Source organism: Desmodus rotundus, chromosome 5 (assembly GCF_022682495.2).
Source record: "Desmodus rotundus isolate HL8 chromosome 5, HLdesRot8A.1, whole genome shotgun sequence".
In the NCBI taxonomy this organism is placed as follows: domain Eukaryota; kingdom Metazoa; phylum Chordata; class Mammalia; order Chiroptera; family Phyllostomidae; genus Desmodus; species Desmodus rotundus.
This window is the reverse complement of record NC_071391.1, coordinates 98,442,474-98,468,044: the sequence shown is the minus strand read 5'-3', so window position 1 is coordinate 98,468,044 and position 25,571 is coordinate 98,442,474. Positions and strand designations below refer to the sequence as shown.

Sequence of the window (25,571 nt, the reverse complement as noted above, 5' to 3'; positions counted from 1 at the left end):
CTTGGGGCTGTTATCAAGTCTGCACATCGTAGGCAGTGTTACGTACTTGATATTGTCCTCACTTTTACAGATAAACTGAAGCACAGAGAGATTAAAGTAGCTTTTGCTGAAGGTTTTCCAACCTTAAATGGTGGGTCTGAGGTCTGACCCCAGACAGCTTAACTCCAGAGCCTGAGTTCTAACCACTGAACTACTGAGAGCCCACCTGAATATTCCATTGCATACTTTGACCCAAGATTGCTTGTTAAGTCACTTCCAGTATTGAAAGAAATCTAACTTGCAAAGTAAAATGCCCATTAGGATATTGAAAAAGACTAGAGTGGGCCTCAGGAGGCCTGGGTTCTATTCCTGCTGGCACCAAGGGTCAGTTGCCCAGCCTCTGGGACTCAAGCTGACTCATTTATTTGTCAGCAAGGGAGACTGGAGTCGGAAAGTTTCTCTCTAACTCAGGTGCTGTGAGATACAAAGTTCCTTGCACTTGGGTGAACAAAAAGAGATACTGGATACTTCCTGTAGTTTTATTACAAGAATTTTACAAAGCCCGTTTATCATGTGGAATTCCACTGAGAGGTCACTTCCTCAAGATGACCACCTTGAACAAAATACATGGGCTCTTCTCAAGTGCCCAAGAGTCTGCTCTTCCTGGAGGCCAAGCTGGCAACGTGAGTTTGGGGTGGTCATGTGAATGGGCTCTGTTTTTTTAAATTACGAATTTGGATTGTAGCCCCTGCGATGGTTAATTGTATGTCAACTCGACTGGCCCATGGGGTGCCCAGACACAAATATTATTTCTCTGTGTGTCTGTGAGGGTGTTTCTACCAGCCAGCTGTGTGTTCACAAGGATTTAGAATCCAAACACAAAGACGAAAGTTCTTCTGGCTGTGGAAGCAGCATTTATCTGGAAGAGGGAAAGAGACCCATGATAGAAGAGGAAGAATGAAGCTGAGGATCTACTACATTAGAAAGTTCAACAGCATCAGATTCCAAAGCACATTACATTGGTTTGCTGTGCACGTGGATTATTCTCTAAAGACATTCCTCATTTTTATTCTTGATTTTTGCCCATGTGTTTGTCCTCTGGGATATTGGTATTCATTCATTCACTCATTCATTCATTCGTCCATCCATTTGTTCACTCATTCTGTGAGGATTTATGAAGCACCTGACCCTGTGTCACCATGAGGGCCACAATGATACATAGTGCCCACCTTTGCAGCACTTATGCTTTGGATACAGACAGTCACACAGTGTCATGAAAGCACTGTATTTTTAAATACATGTCTAAAAAGGGTCCACATGCAACAGACTAATTTTCTTAGGTATCTCTAAAAAGCTCTGGTTGATGGTTGATAAGGGATAGGATTTCCTAGCGGGTCCCTGATGGCATTTAAAGATGACCATGGCTTTGTCAGGACGGACTTCCTGAAGCTTCTCATGCTGGGGTTAGGGTCTGGGAACATGCACAGGCTTCTCTTTAGGAATTGACTGTTAGAGGAGTCTCCTAAATCACAGCTGATAGAGAAAAACACTTGGGTTTGGGAGGGAAGGAGGGAAGTAACATATTTGGGGTTAGACCAAAGTAGGTAGTTGAAGAAAAGAGCATTGGAAAGGAGGCTTAACTGAGTATTTTTTTACGAATCTGGCCAAGTTGGATCAAGGTGGCCAAAAACGGTCACCTGGGCGGGAAGGATGGGGCAAGCTCCTGAAATCCACCATGCTGGCCCCCCTCCTTTGAGTCTCAGGAAATCTTTCTGATCAAAACAAATGGACAAGCGTCCTGGCTGTCAATGTCCTTGCCTCTCCTCCTTCAACTCCTTACCACCTCTACTTCCCTCATTGTCTCTTTATGTTTCCCCTCCCATCTTCTTCATGTTTCTCTTCTCTCTTCCTAGCTCTGACACTTTCCCTCTCAAACTTTGTTTTACAGTTTTCAAATCTGAGAGAAAAAAATTACCCACATTTCAAATTGTAGACTTTTAAATAGTAATTATTTCTCAGGAGGTGGGCCCAGTGCATCTTTGCCCCTTTACTCTCTGAACCGTTATTCTTGCATCTGACTGAACACTGAACCGACAGAGACTGGGATCAGAGAACTCTCCAGGCCATGGGGCTGCCAGCCCATGTGCAGCTAGTTTTGCCTGGAGCCAAACCTGTTCCCTAAGGTCCAGCTTTTTCAAAGACGATGGTTGTTCAGAGCCCAAGGGGGAAAGACATCAGAGAATGATTTAACCCTCATAAGGGATGAGAACTCCAGGACACAGAAATTTGGACTTGATTCAATGAACTAATAAGTCAGCAGTCACAACCTTTGTTTGGGTTGTTTCTTGCACGCTGTTGCTTATTCATGCCAGCATTTCTGTGTCCTGGGTAATGACCAGGAGTGACAGACATGTAACCTGTCAGGAAGGAGGCTGAGACTCAGAGAGGTCAGTGATTATACCCAACTAGGTTATTACAGCCCTTTCAGAACCAAGATGTCTGATTTTTATCTGAAGAAACAATTCAGAAGTGGACTCTGACACCCTGAAAACATTTTAAAAGAGTCATTGCCCCTCAGTCTGTCTCCCCCAATCCTACATAACAATGCCAGGCTTCTACACAGCAAACTCTCAGTGGAGCCTGTGTCCCCTCCACACTCACTACAGGCTTTTGGGAGCTAACATACTAAAACCCATTGCCCACGGGCCTATCCGTGTTCGTGGTCAAGCCACAGACCCTCCTTTTCTGGGCCTTTGAATATCTTCTCAGCTTCATCATTGCTATTTTTAACTAAGCCCCCTCACTCTCATCTTCTTAGGGTGTGTACTCACCCTTCCCTGTTTCTTATCTCCATGCCTTTGCTCACTCTGTCTCCTGGCATGCAGTACCAGCTGGCTAACCTTTTCCAACACAGGGAATGTCTCCTGCAGGAAGCCTGCCCTGCCCTCCCAGGTGAGGTGGCTCGGGGCTCCTCCCCTGTGTGCCGGCAGTGCCCTGTGCATCTCTCCATCACTGTCCAGAGCAGGGAGACTTACAGTCTGATACATATCTGCTTTCTTCACCAGACTACAGGTTTCTTCAGGCAAGGCCTGTGCCTTATTCATCTTTGTACCTCCAGCACTTTGAATAACTTCTGACACCCAGTTCCAGCTCAATGATGCTTCTTGAATGAATGAATACTCAGGTTTTCTATTGGATTTAAAAATGTAAAGTTACCCTGGCTGGGTAGCTCAGTTGGTTAAGAGTGTCGTCCTGATATGCCGAGGTAGCACGTTCGATGTTTGATCCCCCATCAGGGCATATACAAGAATCAACCAATAAATCATAAATAAGTTGAACAACAAATTAGTGTTCTCTCTCTTTCTCTCTCCTCTTCCTCCTCTCTCTTCCCTCTCTCTAAAATCAATGAATAAAATTGTAAATTATTTTTAAATGGAAAGTTACAGGGGGCTTCTAATGTAGAGCTATAGATAAATTTTTTTATTAACAAGAAGCTTTAGATTGATAGTGTAACTTTAAATATGCAAAATATTTGATTTGGTAGCATTTGATTAAGGGAGAACTGGTTTTAAACACTTTTGTGACAAAAGGGAAGCCCTTCGTTTTCTCATTAGCTTATGGGCTACTTAACTTTTGACTCTTAGAGTTTGTGCTTCATAGAATTGTCTGGAAATCTGTAAGAGGACCTTCTCAGATAAAGTGTATCCTGCCCTGTTCCTAATTAATGATGGGTGCTCACCTTACACCCCACCTGTTGGTTTAAGCAGAAGTGTTCTTCTACTCATTGAAATTGTAGTAACTTCTTAGAGAAGATAATGAGCCAGGAGGGAGAGAGATCCACCATAGTCAGGAAAAAATCTACTGAAAGGGGACCTGAACCACTGGGCCAAGTGCCTCATCCCAGTTGGACCTTCTGAGCAGGTCGCAGCCTCACTGTTCCTGCTGGGAGTCAGAATCAGCGACGATAACATTGTCTCAGGATAGCCTCAGTCACATTTTGAGCAGACATGGAGCCCCCTTCCTTGTGCCCAGAGTTGACTCCCTTCAATTATTTCTGTCCTGGTCCCGTGCAGTTGGAGGAGGTAAGCAAATAGATACCAGGTGTATAAATATCATGGCCATTGCCTTGAAGGAAAGAAGGTTCACCCCTTTTACTGGCTTGAGAACATAAACATGGTACTCTAGAGAGATTTGTGGTCCAGTCTGTAGACTATTTCTTTTTCCAAGCAGGGCCTGTGCTTGTCCAAACCCACATGGGACCACCTCACAATTTAGATCAGGAGTTAGTCATGTGAAAACTCATGTGAATCCTCTTTTTTCAGTATTATTCCTGGGCTCCAGTTTTTCCTTCCATGAAGTGAGGTAGTTGTCATAGAGAATCTTGGGAATTGTTTCCAGGTTTTAAAATCCCATGATTTATCATTCTGTCTCCTTTCATGGTTTTTATTTCAGATTCTCAAGGCATTATTCTTATGTATGTGTGAACAGAATGGGCCATAAACCTCTGGTTCCACTGATAAATGGCAGCCTTTATTGGGAGAAATATATACGTTGGAAGGATACTGTTGAATTGCAATGAAATAAATGTCCAATGGGGTCTCCCCATGCAGGTTCATATCCTGCTCACAGTGCCAAGGAAGGAAGGAAGGAAGGAAGGAAGGAAGGAAGGAAGGAAGGAAGGAAGGAAGGAAGGACAGGCCACTTTCAAGGCCAATAACTGAAGAATTACAGGAAAGCATTGAGTCTTCTGCCAATGTAGCTGCCAATGTAGATGCCACAAAGTGCGATGGCTTCAGTACAAAGGATATTTATACTTTGAGTCTCAGAATAATAATGCAAATGCTTAAGAGCCCCATCTTGTGATCTTATCACAAGAATGTCCAGACAATGTTTTCTTTAACTCCAAGAAAAGAGATTTAGAAGGGTGGATCTTGCCACGTGTGTCCAGCTGCATGTTTAATACTCTTGGAAAATAACTATTCTATAAACGTGGAAATAACCAAGTCTGGATGCTTGAACATTGTTCATTACTTTGCTGATAGTTGTCAAGATCTTGTATATACAACAGTACAAAATTAATAAACAGTATCAAATTTGCTGTTATCATGAACCAGGCAGCAATACTTCATTTGCATCATAGGATATTATTCTGAAATTTCACCCTTAAATAGTTTGAAATGATGGAAAACTGAACAAAGTTTAATTAGAGTTCATGAAACGTTGCTCAGAGTTACAGTCAGCCAGTCTACATATTTAACAATTTATAAAACTTCTTACTTTTCACAAATTGAATATTGCCACCTGAGAATATATTCCAGAAGAATATCAACTCTGTGTTTTTAATGTCCTGAAGTTATGTCTCCACACCAAGTATTTCCATAGAAGACTTTTTCATTCTGGAAGAGTTTGAACATGTATATGGGAATGGCACATGGGATGAGAAAGGTAAAAACCTCCTCTTGTGGCCCTCCACTCCCACCCCGCCCCCTCTGCTCATGCACACTCTATGCTCACCCTGGAAATACGTACTGTGGCTGGCATGGAGATGCATTCCTGTTCCTTTTTGAAAGCCGGGAGGTACTGCCGGGAGAGGCCACGGCTTTCCTGCTCTGTGCTAATCCCTGTTCTTGGAAGCCGGCCTTTCCCTGTGGCCTGCTTTCTGGATACTCCGGCAGTGGAAGGATGAGCTTTTCTTCTGGGGAAAATGAGTTGCCTGAGGAATGTATGGCACTTTTTCTTGTGCAAGAGGAGATTGTGCTTCCCAATGCAATGTCAAGGTCAAGGGTTGTGCCACTGCTGTTTTCTTACTATTCAAATTTACGAATCCATAAAGGGGAACCCATGGAAACTCTTCATAGAAATGAACATATAAACAGTAATGAGAAGAAATAACATAAAGAATAAAATTAAATTAAAAAAAAAAGAAAAGATTGAACCTGTTGTTTCTAGCCCTGCCTTTCTAGTTTGGGGGAACGAGAAAGGAAAGACACAGGCCCAGGGGCATATTTGAAGCACATGAGTGAGGGCTCTGATGTCAGCTCTTGTGTCCAAAACTGAGGTAGCTTTTTCTGTCACAGTCAGTGAAATTTGGGACTTCTTTAAAACCATGGAATGCAGTCAAACACAAAACTGCCCTCAACTAATTTTTTGAAAAAGTATTGAAAATTATGACCGTGGCAAGGGTGAGTTTCAACTCTACCCAGAGGAGAGAGCCACCCCTTGGCTCGGGGTGATACTGACAGATGGCAGGACAGCTAATGCGTCAGCATGCATGGCATTCACAGTGAGCTCACTGGGACACGTATTTTCTCCTCTTTTCAACAGGCTGTTGAAAAATCAGGTGTCAAAATGACCGAACGCTTTGACTGCCACCATTGCGAAGAATCTCTCTTTGGCAAGAAGTACATCCTGAGGGAGGAGAGCCCCTACTGCCTGGCCTGCTTCGAGGCCCTTTATGCCAGCACATGCGAGGAGTGCCGGAAGCCCATCGGCTGCGACTGCAAGGTAGCCTCGCGCCTTCCCTGAGCAGTGCCCCGTATCTCCTGGGCCCCTTCTGCTCCCCAAGAACCACAGGCCTCTCTGTGTAGTTTGCTGAAGTCCTGCTCATCAACTATTGATTCCATCTCTTGGTTCCCCCCCTCTGATGAGCTTGGACCCTTCCAAAAGTATTATTGAGCTCTTCCTTCTTCTCGGTTGGTCTCTGATTGCTCCTGATTCCATAGCACTTGCTTTCCCAGGAAGTTTGTGCTCAGTGTCCTAAGTACAGTTCTTACCTTCTAGTTATTCGTGTCCTTATCTCACACCCACTCCAGCTCCCAATGCTGCAGCTGCTTGAGAGCCACACTTTCTTGCTACTGTTTGCTCTGTGCTGACTCAGGAGGAGCAGGTGCTGCTTGATAAATGTTTGATGAAGAAATGTGCACATGAGTGAACCAGAGCTGATGCCCAGATAGAGGGGCATGTCAAAGCAGGAAATTCATTGACATATGAGGGGTTCTTTTCTCTTTAGTGGCAGGTCAGGATTTGTGTTGTTTCATTTTCAAGTGGAAAGATGCACACATAGGAATTCCCAGCTTTCCTGCTGTGGATGGCCCAGCAGGTTCCAATGAGGCCACTGGTCCTTTGTGCTGACTGCCTGGGATTGAGTGTTGGGAACCCTGGCCTATACTTCTCAGCATATCTTTAGTTCAAACTGGACCACTGAAGGACGCCACTGGGAGTCCATCCATGTCTCTAAGTTTGCAGATATCTTCACCTGCAAGACAGCTGCTGAAACACACGTGACAAACACTAGGTGACTGTCATCCTGAGAGCCACAGATTTGGTACAAAATGGGGTTCTAAATCTCCAAAGGAATTCCCAGATTAATGGACTTTAAGGCAATTTATGGTGTTTCACTTTTTTCTGCTTTCATTCCTTTGTCTTCTTTTGGGACTTTGTCACTCTCCTCTGTTGTTACAAATATCAATACATAACTGCAGACCGATTCACGATTCTAAAATATCCAGTGCACATTTCTTACATTTCTTTATTTTATCGTATCATTCCTAGGAAAGGAAAGGCAGTACGCTATGGGATGCACCATCAGTTTCTGTTGCTAGGTATTTAGTGACAATTGAGGAATAATTTTTGTCTTGTGTGGAAAGAGGCCTTTGTCCTGAGCAGAGACAAAGGCTGTGCAACATGGGCCTCTGGAGGCCAAACTGGGCTGTGTATCTTTTGGCTTCAGATCGGGAGTGGCATGCCAAGTGTCAAAGCAATGAAACTCAGAGTCGTCTTGTGTAAACTTTAAATGGTTCAGCAGTCTGGCCACCATGAGCAGAAAGTAGCTGATCTTGCTAGTGTAGAAGTTGAGTACCTGTTTATCTCCCGCTCTTTCTGGGGATGTCTCCCTGTACCCAACAGGCATTCTTAGTTCCTCTTCGTTTATTGACTAGGCCAAGCATAAGAGCCCAGATGCCATACTGCCTGGTTCCAGTCCTGGCTCTGTGGCTCACTAGCTGTGTGAGCCCGGGCCGACTATTTGACTCCTCTGTGCCTGTTTCCACATTTCTAAAATGGAGGTAGAACAAAGGTGCCTACTTCATAAGGTTATGGTAGGTAGACACATAGCCCTGCATGCCATAAATGGCAGCTGATGGTATCACTATAAACTTCAGACTTCCACTTTCCTTTCAACTACTTCCCTGTTCTTTCCCTAACACATTCCCTGCACATACCTCTTGGAAGCTTTGCCCTTTCTATCAGTTTTCACTATAAAAACATCAATAAAAATGTCTGGTTTGAAGAAGAACTAATAGGCAGAGAAAAAATTATTTTATAAAAGCCTTACCTGCGCAAGAAGTAGGCACGAGGTTCAGCTATTGTTCTGACAAAGAACAACTCCAGTTTAAAGGAAACATTTTGGGTATTTGGGACTAGTCATCCTTGACTGGTGACTAATGTAAAAACAAAACAAAAATCACTTACCATTTCTCCAGCATGATTTAGTGGAAAGACACTTGAACCTCGTTATCCTTCAGCACATACTTTATGAGCAAACACAGGAATCCTCCAAATGTAGCCAAAATCAACATGGCTGCTGCAAAGTGAAGAGTTAATCATGCTGAACTTTTCAACCCAGATTAACGGTTTGTTATATGTGGAGTTATGCCATGTGATTTTCTACATTTTAGAAGAAAAAGAGATGTTGACTTGAAGTTAGATCTTGCCATTTGGTGCTTTTGAATATTTGCAATGGCCTTCTTGATTTTCAGAAATAATTATGTAGTTGACTTTGTGGAGAAAGCAAAAGTGGTAGAAAAAAATTTCTGTTACTTCAGGAAGTAAAGTCAAAGGCAGGCCTCTCAAGGGAGAAGGCAGATCTGGCAGATCTGGTGGGCATCCTCTTTTCTTAAAACAGGTAGGCCCCATAAGCTCACTTAACTCTACCTCTGAAGGACATGGCATATGTATAATTTTTAAATATTGGCAAGCCTGTGCCTTGGCCGGGTGACTTAGTTGGTTGGGGCATCATCCCGTACACCAAAAGGTTGTGGTTTGATCCCTGGTCAGGGCATGAACGGGAGTCAATTGATCGATGTTTCTCTCTCACATTAATGTCTCTCTCTCTTCTTCTCTTTCTAAAATCAATAATAATAAAAATTCTCATGAGGATTAAAAAATAAATAAAATAAAATATTGGCCAGCCTTTAGGATACAGGCTAATCTTGTGGGTATTGACTATCTTAAATGAGATAGATAAGACTTGGGGACCTATTGCTGTAGTTAGATTACATATGTTTGAATATCACTTGTATGCACTCACTCAATAATATTCTTTACTTCTACTTAGTTACTCTGAAGACTTGCTGAAATCTCAAAGGTTAAAAACCATTTGTTTTTGTGGTCAGTGGATTAGTTGAGAACAGGTAATATAAATAAAATTTTGTGAGTTTGCTGTCATTTTACTGTTCCTATTTTTTACCTTCTTTTTCTTAGATAAATCCCTTCAACATTTCATATAATAAGGGCTTGGTGATAATGAACTCCTTTAACTTGACCTTATCTGGGAAGCACTTTATCTTCCCTTCCATTCTAAATGATAGCTTTGCTGGATAGAGCAATCTTGGATGTAGGTCCTTGCCTTTCATGACTTGGAATACTTCTTTCCAGCCCCTTCTTGACTGTAAGGTCTCTTTTGAGAAATCAGCTGACAGTCTTACAGGAACTCCTTTGTAGGTAACTGTGTCCTTTGCTCTTGCTGCTTCTAAGATTCTCTACTTCTTTTTAATCTTGGCTAATGTAATTATGATGTGCTTTGGTGTGTTCCTCCTTGGGTCCAGCTTCTTCAGGACTCTCTGAGCTTCCTGGACTTCCTGGAAGTCCATTTCCTTTGCCAGATGAGGGAAGTTCTCCTTCATTATTTGTTCAAATAAGTTTTCAACTTTTTGTTCTTCCTCTTCTCCTGATACCGCTATAATTCATATGTTGGAACATTTAAAAATGTCCTGGAGGTTCCTAAGCCTCTCCTCATTTTTTTGAATTCTTGTTTCTTCTTTCTTTTCTGGTTGGATGTTTCTTTCTTCCTTCTGGTCCACACCGTTGATTTGAGTCTCAGTTTCCTTCCCATCACTATTGGTTCCCTGTACATTTTCCTTTGTTTCTCTTAGCATAGCCTTCATTTTTTCATCTAATTTGCAACCAAATTCAACCAATTCTGTGAGCTTCCTGATTACCAGTGTTTTGAACTGTGCATCTGATAGGTTGGCTATCTTTTTGTTGCTTAGTTGTATTTTTTCTGGAGCTTTGATCTGTTCTTTCATTTGGGCCATTCTTTTTTTGTCTTAGTGCACCTGTAACGTAAAGGGGTGGAGCCTTAGGTGTTCACCGGGGCAGGGTGATGCTGGTCGCTGAGCTGTGACGCTGTACGTCGGTGAGGGGCCGAGAGGGAGCAATGGTGCCTGCTCCACTCTCTCCCGGGTTTCAGTCACTCCCTCCGCTACCCACAATCAAATTGGGCCCCTCTGGTGCTGATTCCCAAGTGGGTGGGCTTGTGCATGCTCTAGGCCCCTGTGGGTCTCTCCAATGAACTGTCCTGTGAGACTGGGAGTTTCTTCTGCTGACCCCTCAACCCCCACAGGTGTTTTCAATCAGAGGTTTGAGGCTTTATTTCCCTGCGCTGGAGCCCTGGGTTGTGAGGTCTGCTTTGCTCCCCTGCCATTCCTCCCAGTTTATCTATGCGCGAATGTGGGGACACAGGGTCTGCCAGCCACCACCTTGTGGGGTCTGCTAGCTGCTGCCTGGCCTGCCCCATTCCATAATCCCCCACCTCGCTGGGTCTGCCAGCCTCCACCGTGCTGCGAGTCCTCTCTGACCCGGCTGCCCGTCTCTGCCCCTCCTACCGGTCTGGATGAGTGTTTCCTCTTTATCTCCTTGGTTGCCAGAGTTCCATACAGTTCGATTTCCTGTCAGATCTGGTTGTTTTTTGTTTTTAAATTGTTGTCCTTCTTTTGGTTGTGCGAGGAGGCACAGTGTGTCTACCTACGCCTCCATCTTGGCTGGAAGCCCTGAATCACCTTTTTAGAGGTTTTATGTAATTTGTCTATGGAGTTTGTAATGAACACTAAAAGTGTTTAGTTATTTAGACACCCTCCTATAAGAGAAAAATCTGAAGGAAATGAGTAAAGCAGGATCAGAATTGGGAACAAAGGTGACCAGATAGGTTATAAAAGGACCTCTCAGTCCATGAAAACCAAAGGGTCCCCTGCAAGGCACGCCCACCTAGGTACACAGTGCTCAGCAGTGACATTGTGCCCACCGAGGTGGGACTTGAGCAGCTTGCCCCCTACGGGCCTTGGTTCCCATGTCTGAAAACAGGGTTGCTTATCTCAGGGGAGTTAACTGTTAACACAGACGGAACAGCGCTCCACAGAGGAAGGGCCTTCGTTTCTACCATCATCTGTTCCTTTGGACCTTTAAGGGTTTGAAAGAGTATGCCATTGAAAACCTGACAATCCGAAAGCCTAGGTCCTCTTTGCAATGCGCTGAGCATGAGTGACACTGAGGATCCGTTTATAAAGTAGAATCTTGTGGGTGTAAGGAGTGGTTGCTTTGGGAAATCAGCAGCTGAGTGTCTGCCAGCCAGGTGAGCCAGTGTGTGAGGGAGAAGTGGGTGCCAGCACCATTGCCAGGTACAGGGTGCAACCACCCTGCCACCTAGAGCTGCCTGCAGTGAGCTGAGGGGTCAAGGGTCCCTCCAGGACACTGCCCCATGGCTCAGCTCTTAATGTCTCAAGGGCACATTCAGGGCCAAGCCACAAGCACTTCCATATTAGGAGTGTTTCTGAAATGGGAAAATATAAAATCTGACAGGAAGTCTTTGGGCCTAATCTTACACTGTTTATCAACATTTTACTGCAATTTATGACATTTCTGTGAGCATAAGATTAGCCTTGGTATTTTTCCTAAGGTATATAAAAGATTCTTTTCTTCTTCTTCTTCTTTCCTCTTTCTCTGGAAGACTTTTAAACCAGGACATTTTTAGGAGATTTTTAAGTTTTTGAAAGTCTGTCAGCGAATCTGCACTTCTTAACCTCGGACCTCCAGCATCAAAGTGATATTTCTATTACATTCACTTTTGGGGACCCCACAGTGTGCTCCATACACAACAGTATTGACAAGACCAGACGAGGTTACCTCAGTCTGAGAACCAAACGTAAAACTCTCTGTGGAGCTGAGAACACTACAGAGGAAAAGGGCCTCTGTGTCTACGAATGAACCTTCAGAGTGCGATCTGAAGTTCGGGTTGAGGCACATGAGTCAACTCGGTTCACCTAGCTTCTTGGCCTTTCTGTGGTATTTCCAGTCTACCTGGCAGCTGCAGGGAATCATATACCTAAAATCGTGCCTCACACTGAGACTCCGAGGAAAATGCTGTGCTGGTCAGAAGCCTCTGCCTACCCTAAAAAGACAAAGCTGGCAGTATTTATTTACTCTTGCCAAGAAGTCTTTTCTCACCTCCTACATGTTGTAGACTTTCTTAAGAAGTGAGTCAGGAGGAGGCTGTGACATGAATTTATTAACTTTAACTTTCTAAAAAGAGCACAAACTGAGAGCCTACAAAGGAGAATCACAGAGAAATCTGAGAGTGTCATTGACCAGATAATGATTTTGAAGGAGGTGTATGATGTTGGCTCTTCAGGGTGCTGTATTAGCTGTGGGTGGTGCAGGACTTCCTTCAGCCACTGTTGCTTTGGGCTGGGTCCCCTTCACCGAGCAGGTGATATCTGAGCTGGGCCTCACAGCAGAGGGGGTTTTGCCTGTTGGGAAAGAGGAGGGGGAAGGGCAAGGGCCAGCCTGGGCAAGGGCGTGGAGGGATGAAGGGGCACTGCGGCAGAGGTCAAGGCTGGGCAGACATGTTAGGACCAGCTTGTAAAGACGCTGCCATGCCAGGCGAAAACTATGAGAAAAATATGCACCTGGTTCTGTTAGATCATTGCAGGCTGCATGTTGAAGAAAAGGTAGTTCATGGTTTTTTAGCCTTGTTAATTTAAATTTGCTCATGTATAAAATAAAAATAAAACCTTATATCATAGGGTATTTATGGCTCAATACATATAAAAAGGAATTAAGAAAAAGAATTTTAGATTTAAAAGAGCTGAGGAAGTTAAAAGCACTACACAAAAGTGGAGTCGTAGTTATTAGCATGGGAGATTTAAGGTGCAGGAAATTCTAATCCATGGTACTATTTTTGTGAGTACATGGAATTTCATCCAGCAACACTTTGAGGCAACCGTTTTTGTCAGTAGCTATGATCTGAATAAAAGCTAATACTAACGTTAATTGAGCAATTACAGGAAACCAAGTTATATATGACTGGTGTATCTGCTTTACTGTATAACTGTCATGTGTTAAAATGCTTTACATGTAGTAACGCATTAACTCATTCAGTCTTTGCAGCCAGAATCTGGAGCCTTGAGTTGAGGCAGTAGGATGAAATACATCAGGTGTTTTAGACACCTGCCATGGCCTCCAGGGGGCACTCATGCTACAGCAGATGTGGAGTGAGTGAGAAGGCTGCACCCCTGCCTGCATGCAGCCGCCACTCAGATGTCGTGGGCCTGGGAAGTTGACCAGTGTCTGCAGCTGGAACAGAGGGGTGGGCCCATCGTATTCCTACTGAGGACCCACCACCAACAGCGATGCAAGCTTATTTAAAGATTATTTTTATTTATTGCATATCATGAAATTTAAGAAAATCAGAGAAATTTTAAATTTATGGTCATAGTTCGATATTTATTTTCAGGGAGAATATTTTGTCAGAATGTTTTGAAGACTATCAAAGATCCTTGAATGAACAATTCAGGGACTGTTTTGTGTAATTGCAGAAAGACGTGTGTGTGTGCAGGGGAATTGTGCAGGTGAGTTGCAGTGGCCCCAGGAAAGGAATGCCTCAATAGCCTAACCCTGGTCAACTGGAAAAGCATCTTGGGAAGGGGGATGGCAGGACGAGAAGCACTTCCAGGCATTTGCTTTCTGACAGCCTGAAGTGCAAGTCAGCTTCTCAAGCTGAAGCCAAGCAGAGATGGCTGTACCCCTCTTGGGTTTATAAATCAGGTCATTTTGAGGAAGGCAGCAGCTCCCTGAGGGCCTGGAGACCAAGAGAGCACGAGTGAGCACAGGAAGTGTGGCCTTTAGAAGTATGGAAGTCTTGCATGAATGCTTACAATATAGTAAGGACTTGTCGTTAGTACCTGAATTTAGGGACACACTTCCTAGTGTCAAATGTCTATGTCAGTAAATCAGCCTTAAACAGTAGCTATTGTGTTTTCACGCCAGAAATGCTGACTGTAGGAAAGATGGATTTCTATGGTGCTTTTGAATTACGTGAACAGTTTAAAATTAGCTTTACCTTGACTGTTCAGTCACACTCACCACTCTGATGCTCTTTCCTCATCTGGGGACTCGCTAACCAGGGCAGAGACTGTGATGACAGCTGGTGGCTTTGCTCTCGCGATGTCCTCTGAGGAGGTTTCTCCCTCAGTTTTTCTTAAGGTCAGCCGCATCAGGCAAATGTCCTTAACTTCGTATTTCCTTTCCTTTGCTTCTCACCAACGGCTTCTAGCCCCCGACTGTGCACTGCCGACTCCCTGGGCAACACTAGACCACCTTCCAGGGAGCAGGCCTCTGACCTTCCCCTCTCCCCTCACCGCCCTTCTGCGTGTCTCATCGAAGGCGGGCAGTGATTCTTGGAACACAGAGAACGTTTTGCAGCTTTTCCACAGTAGCAAGCCTTTATGGGGTGACTGGTCTGCACAGGGGGAACCCAGTTAATGTCTGAAAAAGTGTTTTCACCTGCTACGTAACAATCAAAACTCAATATTTAATTTTTTAATTTGTGGTAAAATGCATATAATGTAAAACGTGCCGTCTTAACCCTTCTAAAGTGCACATTTCCGCAATGTTAAGTACATTCACATTGTTGGGCAGCAGATCTCCAGAACTGTTCATCTTCCCAAACTGCAACTGTCCCCACTAAACAATGACTCTTCCTCCCCTCCGCCCCCTGCCCCTGGCAGCCGCCACTCTGCCTTCTGTCCCTACAAATCTGGCTGCTTTAGGCATCTCATGTAAGTGGAATCATACAGCAGTTGTCTTTTTGTGTCTGGGTTAAGGTGCACCCACATTGTGGCACATGTCAGGATTCCCTTTCTTTCCTGAGTAATGGTCCAGTGTACATTTGCACATTTTGTTTATCCATTCATCCATCGGTAGACAGTTGGGCAGCTCCCACTTTTGGTCATTGTGAATAATGCTACTGTGAACATGGGTCTGTAGACCCCTGCTTTCATTCCCGTGGGCGTACATCCAGAAGTGGAATTGCTGGATCATATGGTAGTTCTATTTTTAACTTTTTGAGGAACTACCATACTATTTTCCATTCCAAAAAATTTTAAATACATTTATTCCCCAGTCAGCTTGACAACAGTGACAGCTTGATCAAAACTCCAGCTCTTCCTAAATTAGGCTATTCCTGTTCGTACCGGACAGGGCCGTAACGGGTTTGTTGTGCCTCATTCAGAGTCTAAACCACGGCAATGCTAAATTGCATTTGTTTGGCTATGAACATGGCAGTGTTTCCGATTTTTTTTTCAGTGGATATAACAGCTCTAATTAAAGGTTGTTTTTGAAAACAAAGAGCAACACAGAGTCTACTGGGATTTTACCTGGTATGCTCACTGGAAATATCTTTTGAATCGGAAGGACTCAAGCTTGAACCCTGGCTCAGTGACATGCCAACTGCATGGCTGTGGGCAAGACTTCTCTGAGCATCAGTAATAATATTTACCTTGCAGGGTGGCACAGCCTCGACCTCACAACATGGTCATAATCATCGTCCCTGGTATCCCAGAAAAAGAAAACTAATGATTTCTTTTGGAAGGAGGGAAGTATGGACTCCGCAGTTTGTAATGAGACTGCATATATAGTCATTAACACAAATTAATGCAGTGTCTACCTTATTTCATTTGTCAGAATAACCAGTAAATTACAGGTGATTTTTTTTCTCAAAGTTTGTGAAAATTCTTAAGGCTAGAAATTAAAGAGATAGGCCAGTCCTCTGCCTCCAGCTTATACACCCCTCAATTGGATTCACAAAGGACAAAGAGGAACGGGTGTTTCAGTGTGCTCGCCCTGGTCCTCCGAGACACCGTGTTCGGCTCGGGGGATCCCCGATACCAGGGCTGCTGAGGCTCAGGGCAGGATCAGCCACACAGAAACAAGTCCATGAAGTCCTGCACTGAGGAGATTCTAATTCTATGCTTGTCTCATTTTTATTCCTTAATGTCTTGCATCTGCCAGGGTCTACTCCCAGGTATCATGAAAAGCAAGCCTCGGACAGGACTGGCGTGAGAGGGAGCTGCACAGGGCACACCCCTTCTGTCCGCCAACTGCATTTATAGAGATTCAACAGGGATATATATTTTTTTATTCCCTGAATTAAAATGATATGCAAAGAGATCACCAAATAACTTCAGTTTGGTTCAAGGTTCTGGGAAAACATACACACAACAGTGTTTCAGCAAAAGAGCACTTTGTTCTGGTTTGGGTTTTTAGTTGAGTCAGTGTTTTAGGTGTTTCTGACCCAGTCCAGGATGGGTGTTCTCATGTCCTACACATGGCGTCACTCAGCTTCTACTTGGTTGTCGTGGGGAGGATGCTCTTGGAGTGGGTGGCATGAGTGGCGGTGTTCGGGGCACTTGAGAGCTGGAAGCTGGCCCAGGAAACCCTGAGGTGGCCTGAAATTCTGTTTCTGCCTCATTAATAACTGGGTGGTGGGAATACTAGGAACAATAGGAATACTAGGAACAATAGGAAAATAATACCATTTAAGATAAAACTGAATAGAAACAGGCTATTTTAATTTCATATTGGCATTTTCAAAATGCCATACACCATTTTAACAACACAAGTATGAGAAGATTTCTTACTATTTTCCAGGCAAAACCAAGGGTAGCATAGAATCTACACAGTTTTCTCTCCTGGGTTCATTTCTCTTTTTCACCCTTTGCTAAAATAGCATGGGTTCTGTCTTCTCAACACCTGTCCCATCTGTTCCCTGTCTGCTCTTCCCACAGACCAGACCCACGGGCCCCTCCCTTCTCTGCAGGGACCTGCTGCGAGTCTCCACCTCCACTTTCTCCTTCCCCCTGCCCTGTGCTTGTCCAGCTGTCACTCGCAGTCTTAGCATGCCGCTCTCCGCTGCATTCGGGATAAACTTGAACTGCATACAGACCTTAAAGGAGCACTCCCAGTCCAGCCTGGGCGGGAACTCGCCCCCATCGTGCTCTGGCCTGTCCTTGAAGCCCAACACCCCCCCCACCAAACACCCGCCTCTTGCCCCTCAACCATGCACATGCCTTTTTCTGCCTGGAATTCCCTCTGCAGCCCCCTGCCCAGCTCACTGCCCTACGAGGAGCTTCCACACTCAGCTGGTGGTACACAATGTGAAGTCTCCTGACCCACTTGCCACCAGGAGAAACCAGGGCCCTGTGCTGGGTCTCCTTTCCTGAATTTCCCTCCACTCAGGGCTCCCCTCTCCTGCCAGTCATCACAGTGATCCTGCTGCCGTGGCTGGTTTTGCTGAGCTCCCTCATGGTCCAAGGACTCCTGCAGGTCCAAAGGACTGTTGAGTAAGAAGCATTGATGACTTTCATGTTTTCTGTTTCTTCCTTGCAGATGACACCTAATGGAAATCCATTCATTTTCAAAGCATCGTTCTCTTTCTCTTTCTCTTTCCCTCTCCCCTTCACACACACCCACCCCTGTGTCAGCGGTTGCTCCAAATGCAGTGAGAGAAAAGCATCCTAACCCTACTCATTTCGGCATTAGGTGAAGATCGTGGTTCGGGAATGTCCAGAGGCCTCAGCCCCTCTGCACCCCCTGTTTGTGTTGCAGGTTTGTGCCATGCCCCGCTACAGTGCTCAGGCAGGGCAGCCCCGAGCCCTTCTGCCCTCTGACAGTCTTATGTGTCTGCGTCTGCAGGACTTGTCCTATAAGGACCGACACTGGCACGAGGCCTGTTTCCACTGCTCGCGGTGCAAGAGCTCGCTGGTGGACAAGCCCTTCGCTGCCAAGGAGGACCAGCTGCTCTGCACGGACTGCTACTCGCACGAGTACTCATCCAAGTGCCAGGAGTGCAAGAAGACCATCATGCCAGGTCAGGAACACTCCCTTTTCTCTGGGATCCCGCAAAGCATGCTTCCTCTTCCTTCCCCTCTATCGCTGAATCTGGACTCCTGGGATTATTTAAGCAAATGCCTTGTGTCCTCCTGGTGCTGGGCCCGGGGCGAGCAGCTAGGTGTTCATGGAGTAGTGAGTGAGAGGAGAGGCATCCCTGGTCCTCTGCCACTTGGAGTTTACATTCTACTCGGATGTACACTCCCTTCTAGATCAACCCAGAATTGACTGCAGCTGGGTCAGGTGCCAAGGACAGTAATAAGGTGACTTGTCTGGTGAAAGGGGAGGATGGGACTGTGTCTCTTCTTATATAGGAAGGAAGTAGTTTGCTTTGTTTTGTTTTTTGTAAGAGAGAGGAATGTTCCATTTTTTTAAATATAGTGAACAAATATACATGAAATTTTAAAAATAAATTCTGGTCAGGCACATAGAAATGAGGGTGAGGGGAGTGACCCCTGTGAGAGGGGCCAAAGATCTGGGCCCTGGATGACTGAGACAAAGGTGCAGGCATTGCCGAGGCTGGCTCATTGGCCACATATAAGCCATGACGTGCTCTGCACAGCCAGCCAAGTGTGGCTGGAAGGCAGACTTGCCAGATTTAGCAAATAAGAAATAGCTAATTTTTTAGTATCTGTCCCATTTGGGACCTGTCATCTGGCATCCCTCCCAGAGAGCTACATAAAGCCAGGAGAGAACTCTGTCTCTTGAATATCTTCATGACATGTGACCCAGAGAGCAGAAGAGCATGGAGCAGTAACTAGACCCCTGGAACCCAGTCAGTGGGCAGCAGACTGGCTGGGGTGCAGATGGCCTGCGTGAGGGAACAGAGGACTTGAGGGAATGCAACTTGGTACTGGGGCCCAAGGGCCCTGAGGTCCCCATCAGGAGGGCACTGACGGAGCTACTGTTGAATCCAGCTCGGAGCGCCAGTGGATCCTTAGGGTGCTTGGGAAGGTTTCCATCCTCCAGACTGCTTCTTTAGTGGGTGAGCATCCTTTACTTCTCGGAAGTTTTAGAATTAAGGGCAGACAAATTAAGAGAATCTAACCCATACTAATAATGTTGTGTGAAAAAATCTGGTAAAGTAGGTGTGAAGTTAAAAAAAGTTGGTCTAAAGAGTAAATTAAGCTTGAGATTCTTATTTGTTTACTGATTTATCATTTTCTAGAGGGAGAGGAAGATAGAGAGAGAGAGAGAGGGAGAGACCAATTTTTTCTGTTCTACTTATCGATGCATTTATTGGTACGCGTTCCAACCCAGGACGCACAGCCATGTGCCTGCACAGCCATGGTGCACCGGGGCCGCACTTCCGCCAGCTGAGCTGCCTGGCCAGTGCTAGGCTTGTGATTGTCAACTGAAAATTTCTTGATTGATAAACTGTTTTGACATCTAAGATATCTTAAGCTTCTCCATATTTATAAGTTCAATTCATTTCATTAATAATTACTTAAGAACTTGAGGTTCAGTTGGTTAGTTGAGGTACTTTAAAGGGATATCAAATATATTAAATTTTCAAAAGTAGTTTTAAAGGAGTTTAGTTCACTACATTAATAAACAGAACCAAACACAAAGGCCTCTTGAAAGTGATTTTTAAAATTCACTATAGTCATGAACTCAATAATAGATGTGTCATGTGAACTAAAGTTGAGGGTTTTGAGTGTGTTACATCAATAAGTTGAATGCTAATTTTTAAAAACCAAGGCGATCTGCTGAGTAATCATATTTCATACGGTAGCCGCAGTCACACTATGTGAAGAGAACGAAGGCCACAGAAATAATTTAGAGTTAGACTATCAGTGCAAGACTAATTCAAGCCCTGGAGTTCTCGTTTTGTTTTTTGTTTGCTTTGTTCTTGGCAATGAAGATGCTGAAGAGTTCTGAGCAAGAGACTGAAATTTGGGAAGTGTTATTTTAAGAAGATATATTAGATAAGAAATCACAACTTTAAAAAAAGGCAAGGGCATAATTAGGCCTTCAGTCAGATGGTTTCTGTTGCTACTTCATTTCTCTGGTCCATACATCTTAAAAATAACTGTGACATCCTATCACGAGGAACAAAAACCCAGAGCAATGTCCTCGCAGCCCTGCTGGAGCTGCTGTGGTGGCTTCCAATGGTGGCAAGAATGGGCAAGAAGACTTTTACAGAATTGTGTTAACAGTGTACATGCTGGAACCAAGGGGCCCGGATCCAGTAATGGTAGAAACTTAAACTGAAGCCCATGTAAAAGCAGGGTGACCTGCCATCTTGTCCACAGAGAGTCATGTACAGAGACACGACGGTCCTGACACAATAAGAACCAAAGGATTAATTGAAAAACAGCTTAAATCTTTACTAGGTTTTCATGATCAGAGCTCAGGGAAGGTTCCACGAGTGACTCAGAGTAGACACCTTTAAATCCTTTTTCCATCTCCATCACCACTCCCACCTTCACCCACTCCCCAGAGTCCTCTCTTAGCTGGCTGGTCCTGCCTTTTCATCCCCTCTGTTCACCTTCTGGATTGGTTTGTGTGCATGTTTGTTTGTCCTTCCTCAACAGTGCTCTGCCCTTTTGCAAGTAAACCCTGCAACCTCTCTCTTTCTCCAGTCCCTCCCCTTCATTACCCTACCTGGGGGGCCAGGTCAGGATAGGAGTCTTTCTTGGGGGATAGGGGGAGGGGAGACACAAAGGATGAAGTGCCAGGTTGTGTGGGTCACCTGGAGCTCCTGGACTGGGGAGAACTGCACAGGCTAAGCTGGCATCTATAGAGGTGGCCACGGAGCCCATGGGAACAGCTGGTGTCTTCAAGAAAGGAGTGTGTGGTTCATTTGGCAATAGGGCATTGTGCAGGTGTTAAAGAATGTCCCAGCTCTGGTACTTTGAACAAAAACTTTGTTAAATCACACAGCATGAAATTGTGAAAGCACTGACATTAAGCTTCCATGACCTTTAAATTCACCTGTCTCAGCTCACCAGCAAAGAAACCAGAAAGTTAAATGGCCACCCCAGGCTACAGTTAGTGGCTGAGCAGGATTAGGATCCCATTGGCCAGTGCTGTCCCTGCTGCTCTGTGATCTGAGCAGCCTTCTGAACCAGGTCAAGAGAAAGGCAGACTGGGAATTACGGGTATGGGTATCAATGACTCCTTCCACTGTGGCAGCAGTGGTTAATTCTGAAGGTGGGAAAACGGAGGACATGCAAGATAAACCTTCCCGATGCTGGGAGTGCACAGCCTCGCTAGCAGGAGTGCAGAGCGGCAGTGTTGGTGTGTCTCCAGTGGACAGCCTGGCATCCGTGCACGCACACTGAATGCAGGGTCAGGAGGCCTATGTCCTCGAGGTGCTCCTCAGCAGCTGTGTGACTTCATCCTCTTACAGTTGTTTAGACCTTGGGCTCTTCCCTACCCCAACCCTCAACTCCTCACCTTCAGCCTGAATTTAAAGTAACAGGCTGAGTTACTGTAAATTCAGAGCAGTCTGGCAGATGTGACTTTATGAAGTTTTTCCTCCTGTGCTGCCTTCAAGAGTACGTTTCCTTTAGTGACTTGGCCTGTTCCTCCAGCAATTCCTCTGACACATCTCGCACTTGTTCCCGTCTTTGCTGAGTGTCACACAGGCCACAGGAGATTTGGGCCAGTCAGGTATTGTTCCCACTGTAGGGTCTGTCCTGACCTTGGTGCTCCTTCCCTGTACTCCCAGTCCTCAGGGAAAGGTTAGAAAGTGGCAGAGTTTGGTTTCTGGTCTCCTGTTTTATGGTTCCAACTTCTCAGTCAGTCACTGAGCCTCACTGAGACCATTTCCCTTTCTGACGAGGTGGGAGGAGAAGACCCAAGTCTCAGAGGTTTGTCTACAGTGATTCTTAGAAATTAGTTTACAATCTCAGCCCATGGGCCATTTAAGACTTTAACCCTTAGCACCAATCATGACATAAAAAATAAACGTTTCCTGGGTATTTGAATTTCTTTCCAGAGAAACAGAGAGAGAGATTTGTAGTGAGAAATTGTCTCACGCAGTTGGGCATGTCTGAAGCCCACAGGGCAGATGTAAAGACTCAGGTCAGAGCTGATGTTTCAGCCTTGAGTCTGAATGTCTTAGAGCAGCAGGCTGGGCACTCAGGCAGTGCTTTTCGCATGCAGTCTTGAGAAGAATTTCTTCTACTTGGGGAAACCTCAGGCTTTGCTCTTAAGGCCCTTGACTAATTAGATGAGGTCCACTCACATTTGGCAAATCATTCACTTTATTCAAAGCTCACTGATTTAAGAGTTAATCACATCTGTAAAGTACCTTCACAGCAACATCAGACTGGTATACAATCAAACAACTGGGCATCATAGCCCAGACAAACTGACATGTAAAATTAACCATCACACCTCCCATCTCTCATGGTGTTTACCGGGGAAATAAAAAAATTCCTGTTCACCTCCCACCTAGCCCCTGTGCACAGAGCCCTGCAGAGCGTACTCACTCTCTAGGAGGAAGGCAGAATGCCCAGCAGAGGGGAGCTGCAGGGCTAGGGGAGACTGCACTCCCAGGAAAGACTTGACTCAGTAGGGGGCTGAAGTACCCCAAAGGAGCACCAAGAGCCCCTAGCATCTAGGACAGCAAAGAGGAAGAAGGTGGAGTGTGAGTTGCCCCTAATTGGTGCACCTCAAGGACAGCGCAACTGGTGACTAAAGGCATCAGGGGTGGGGGGGAAGCAGAAGGACACTGAGGAACTGGACTGGAGGCTGGACAACAGTGAAGAGTGTGGCTCAGGAAGGGAGAAAAGTGAACCAATCCCTCCAACCACCCCCTCCCATTTCACAGACAGGAACACCAACAGAACTAACCTGACCTGTTTAAAGCCAGCAGAAGACTTTTTTTTTCTTTTCTCTTTCTTTTCTCTCCTAACCCCTAAATTCCTTCTTCTTTTCTGTCCTTCTTTCTTTTTTATTCCTTCTTCCTGCCTTCTTTTATTTATTTTTTTAGTTTAATTTTTGTTAAAATTCCTTCTTCTTATCTTTCCTCTGATCTTTTTTTATTCCTTCCTTCCTTCCTACCTTCCTTCCTTCCTTCCATTCTTTTTCTATTCCCTTTTTCCTTCCTGCCCTTCTCCTTTTTTTTTTCCTTCTTTCTCCCTTTCCCACAGGTGAGACAATAAAACCTGGAGCTCTGAAAAGATGAGAGTTAGACCCTATCAGACCCATAAACAACAACTCAAGACCAGTGAGCGCAGGAGATTAAGGAGATGGCACCACTGAATCCCACTGGCATTCTACCATAGAAGTGCATACCATAACCCCAGGGAGTCAGGACAGATCAATTTAAGAAGCAGAGGCTAACAAGAAGAGTCTCACAAACAATGGGAAGACAAAGAAACAATCCCCAAATGAAAGGAAAGGAGCAAGTCTCAGAAAGAATGCTAACTGAAATAGAGGCAAGTCAACTATCAGATAATGAGTTCAAAGCAATGGTTATCAGGAAGTTCACTGAGCTCACAGAGAACTACCAGAAACAACAGGGAAACTACAATGAACTCACTGCAAATTATATCAACATAAAAAAGGAAATAGAAACTATCAACAAGGACCAAGAGGAAATGAAGAACAACTTCTCAACTGAAGAACACAGTAGAAGGAATCAAAAGCAGCCTTGATGAAGCAGAGGATCGGATCAGGGAGCTGGAGGACAAACTAGAAAAAAACACCCAGAAAGAGCAAGAAAAGGAAAAGAGACTCAGAAAGAATGAAGAGGGATTAAAGGAAATGCAGGAAAACATGAAACATAATAATATCCATATAATAGGGATACAGAAGGAGAAGAAGAGCAAAGGATAGAAAACCTGTTTGAAAAAGTAATGATTGAAAATTTTCCTAATCTGATGAGAGAAAAAGTCACACAAATCCATGAAACACAGAGACTCCCAAGCAAGAGGAACCCAAAGAGGTCCACTGAAAGACACATAATTAAAATGGCAAAATTCCAAGACAAAGAGAGGATCTTACAGGCAGCAAGGGAGAAACAGCAAGTGACATACAAGTGAGCCCCAATAAAATAGCAACTGATGTCTCAATGGAAACACTCTAAGCCAGAAGAGAATCACAAAAAATATTCCAAGTAATGAGAACCAGAGGCCTGCAACCAAGGCTAATTTACCCAGCAAGGCTTTGAATCAAGATAGAAGGCCAAATAAAGAGTTTCCCAGACAAAAGAAGTCTAACAGAATACGCTTCCACCAAACCAGCTCTGAAAGAGATGCTAAAAGACTGCTTTAAGGAAAGGAAGGAAAAGAGAAAGAGAGAGGAACACTGGTATGAAAAATGGCAATGAATAACTACCTGTTGATAATAACCTTAAATGTAAATGGATTAAATGCTCCAATCAAAAGACATAGAATAGCTGAATGGATAAGAAAACATGACCCACACATATGCTGCCTACAAGAGACCCACCTCAGGAAAAAAGACTTACACAGACTGAAAGTGAAGGGGTGGAAACAAATTTTCCAAGCAAACAGAAAGGAAAAAACAAAGCATGGGTAGCAATACTCATATCAGACAAAATAGACTTCAAAAGAAGGGCCATAAACAGAGACCCAGAAGGGCACTTGATAATACTCAAAGGAAGAATCCACCAAGAAGACATAAGCATTGTAAATATATATGCACCCAACATAGGAGCACCCAAATACATAAAGAAAATCTTGGAGGACTTCAAGAAAGATATTGACAGCAACACAATTATACTAGGGGATTTTAACACCCCACTGTCAAAAATGGACAGGTCTTCCAAACAAAATATCAACAAGGGTATTGTGTCACTTAACAATACCCTAGATGACATGGACTTAACTGATATATATAGAGCTTTTCATCCCAAAGAAGCAAAATACACATTCTTTTCAAGTGTACATGGAACTTTTTCAAAGATAGACCACATTATAGGACATAAAGCAAGCCTCAACTAATTCAAGAAAATTGAAATCATATCAAGCATTTTCTCTGACCACAAGGGACTGAAACTAGAAACCAACACCAAAGGAAAAAACCCAAAACACTCAAAAACATGGAGACTGAATAGCATGCTATTAAACAATGAATGGGTCAAGAACGAGATTAGGGAAGAAATCAAAAACTTCCTGGAAACAAATGAAAACGAACTCACAACAACCCAAAACCTATGGGACACAGCAAAGGCAGTCCTGAGAGGGAAGTTCATAGCAATACAGGCCTACCTTAAGAAGTTAGAAACAGTTCAAACAAACAACCTAACCCTACGCCTACAAGAACTGGAGGAACAACAACAAAGACAGCCCAGAGCAAGCAGAAGGAAGGAAATAACCAAGATCAGAGCAGAACTAAATGACATAGAGACTAAAAGCACAATTGTAAGGATCAATGAATCCAGGAGCTGGTTC

General features: G+C 44.4%; 1 protein-coding gene across 4 annotated transcripts in view; it reads left to right on the top strand.

Moving 5' to 3' along the window:
• FHL2 (four and a half LIM domains 2) overlaps positions 1–25,571 on the top strand; it is a 74,557-nt gene that overhangs the window by 29,687 nt on the left and 19,299 nt on the right. For 3 of the 4 annotated variants that reach the window (XM_045204696.2, XM_053924085.1, XM_024571811.4), the window contains exons 2-3: positions 6,304–6,483; positions 18,004–18,178. In XM_045204696.2, coding sequence (XP_045060631.2) covers positions 6,328–6,483; positions 18,004–18,178 — 331 coding nt within the window. In that variant the 5' untranslated portion in view covers positions 6,304–6,327. Of the gene's footprint in view, positions 1–5,284; positions 5,425–6,303; positions 6,484–18,003; positions 18,179–25,571 lie in introns of those variants that run through there. The other variant, XM_053924086.2, reaches the window with a different exon arrangement.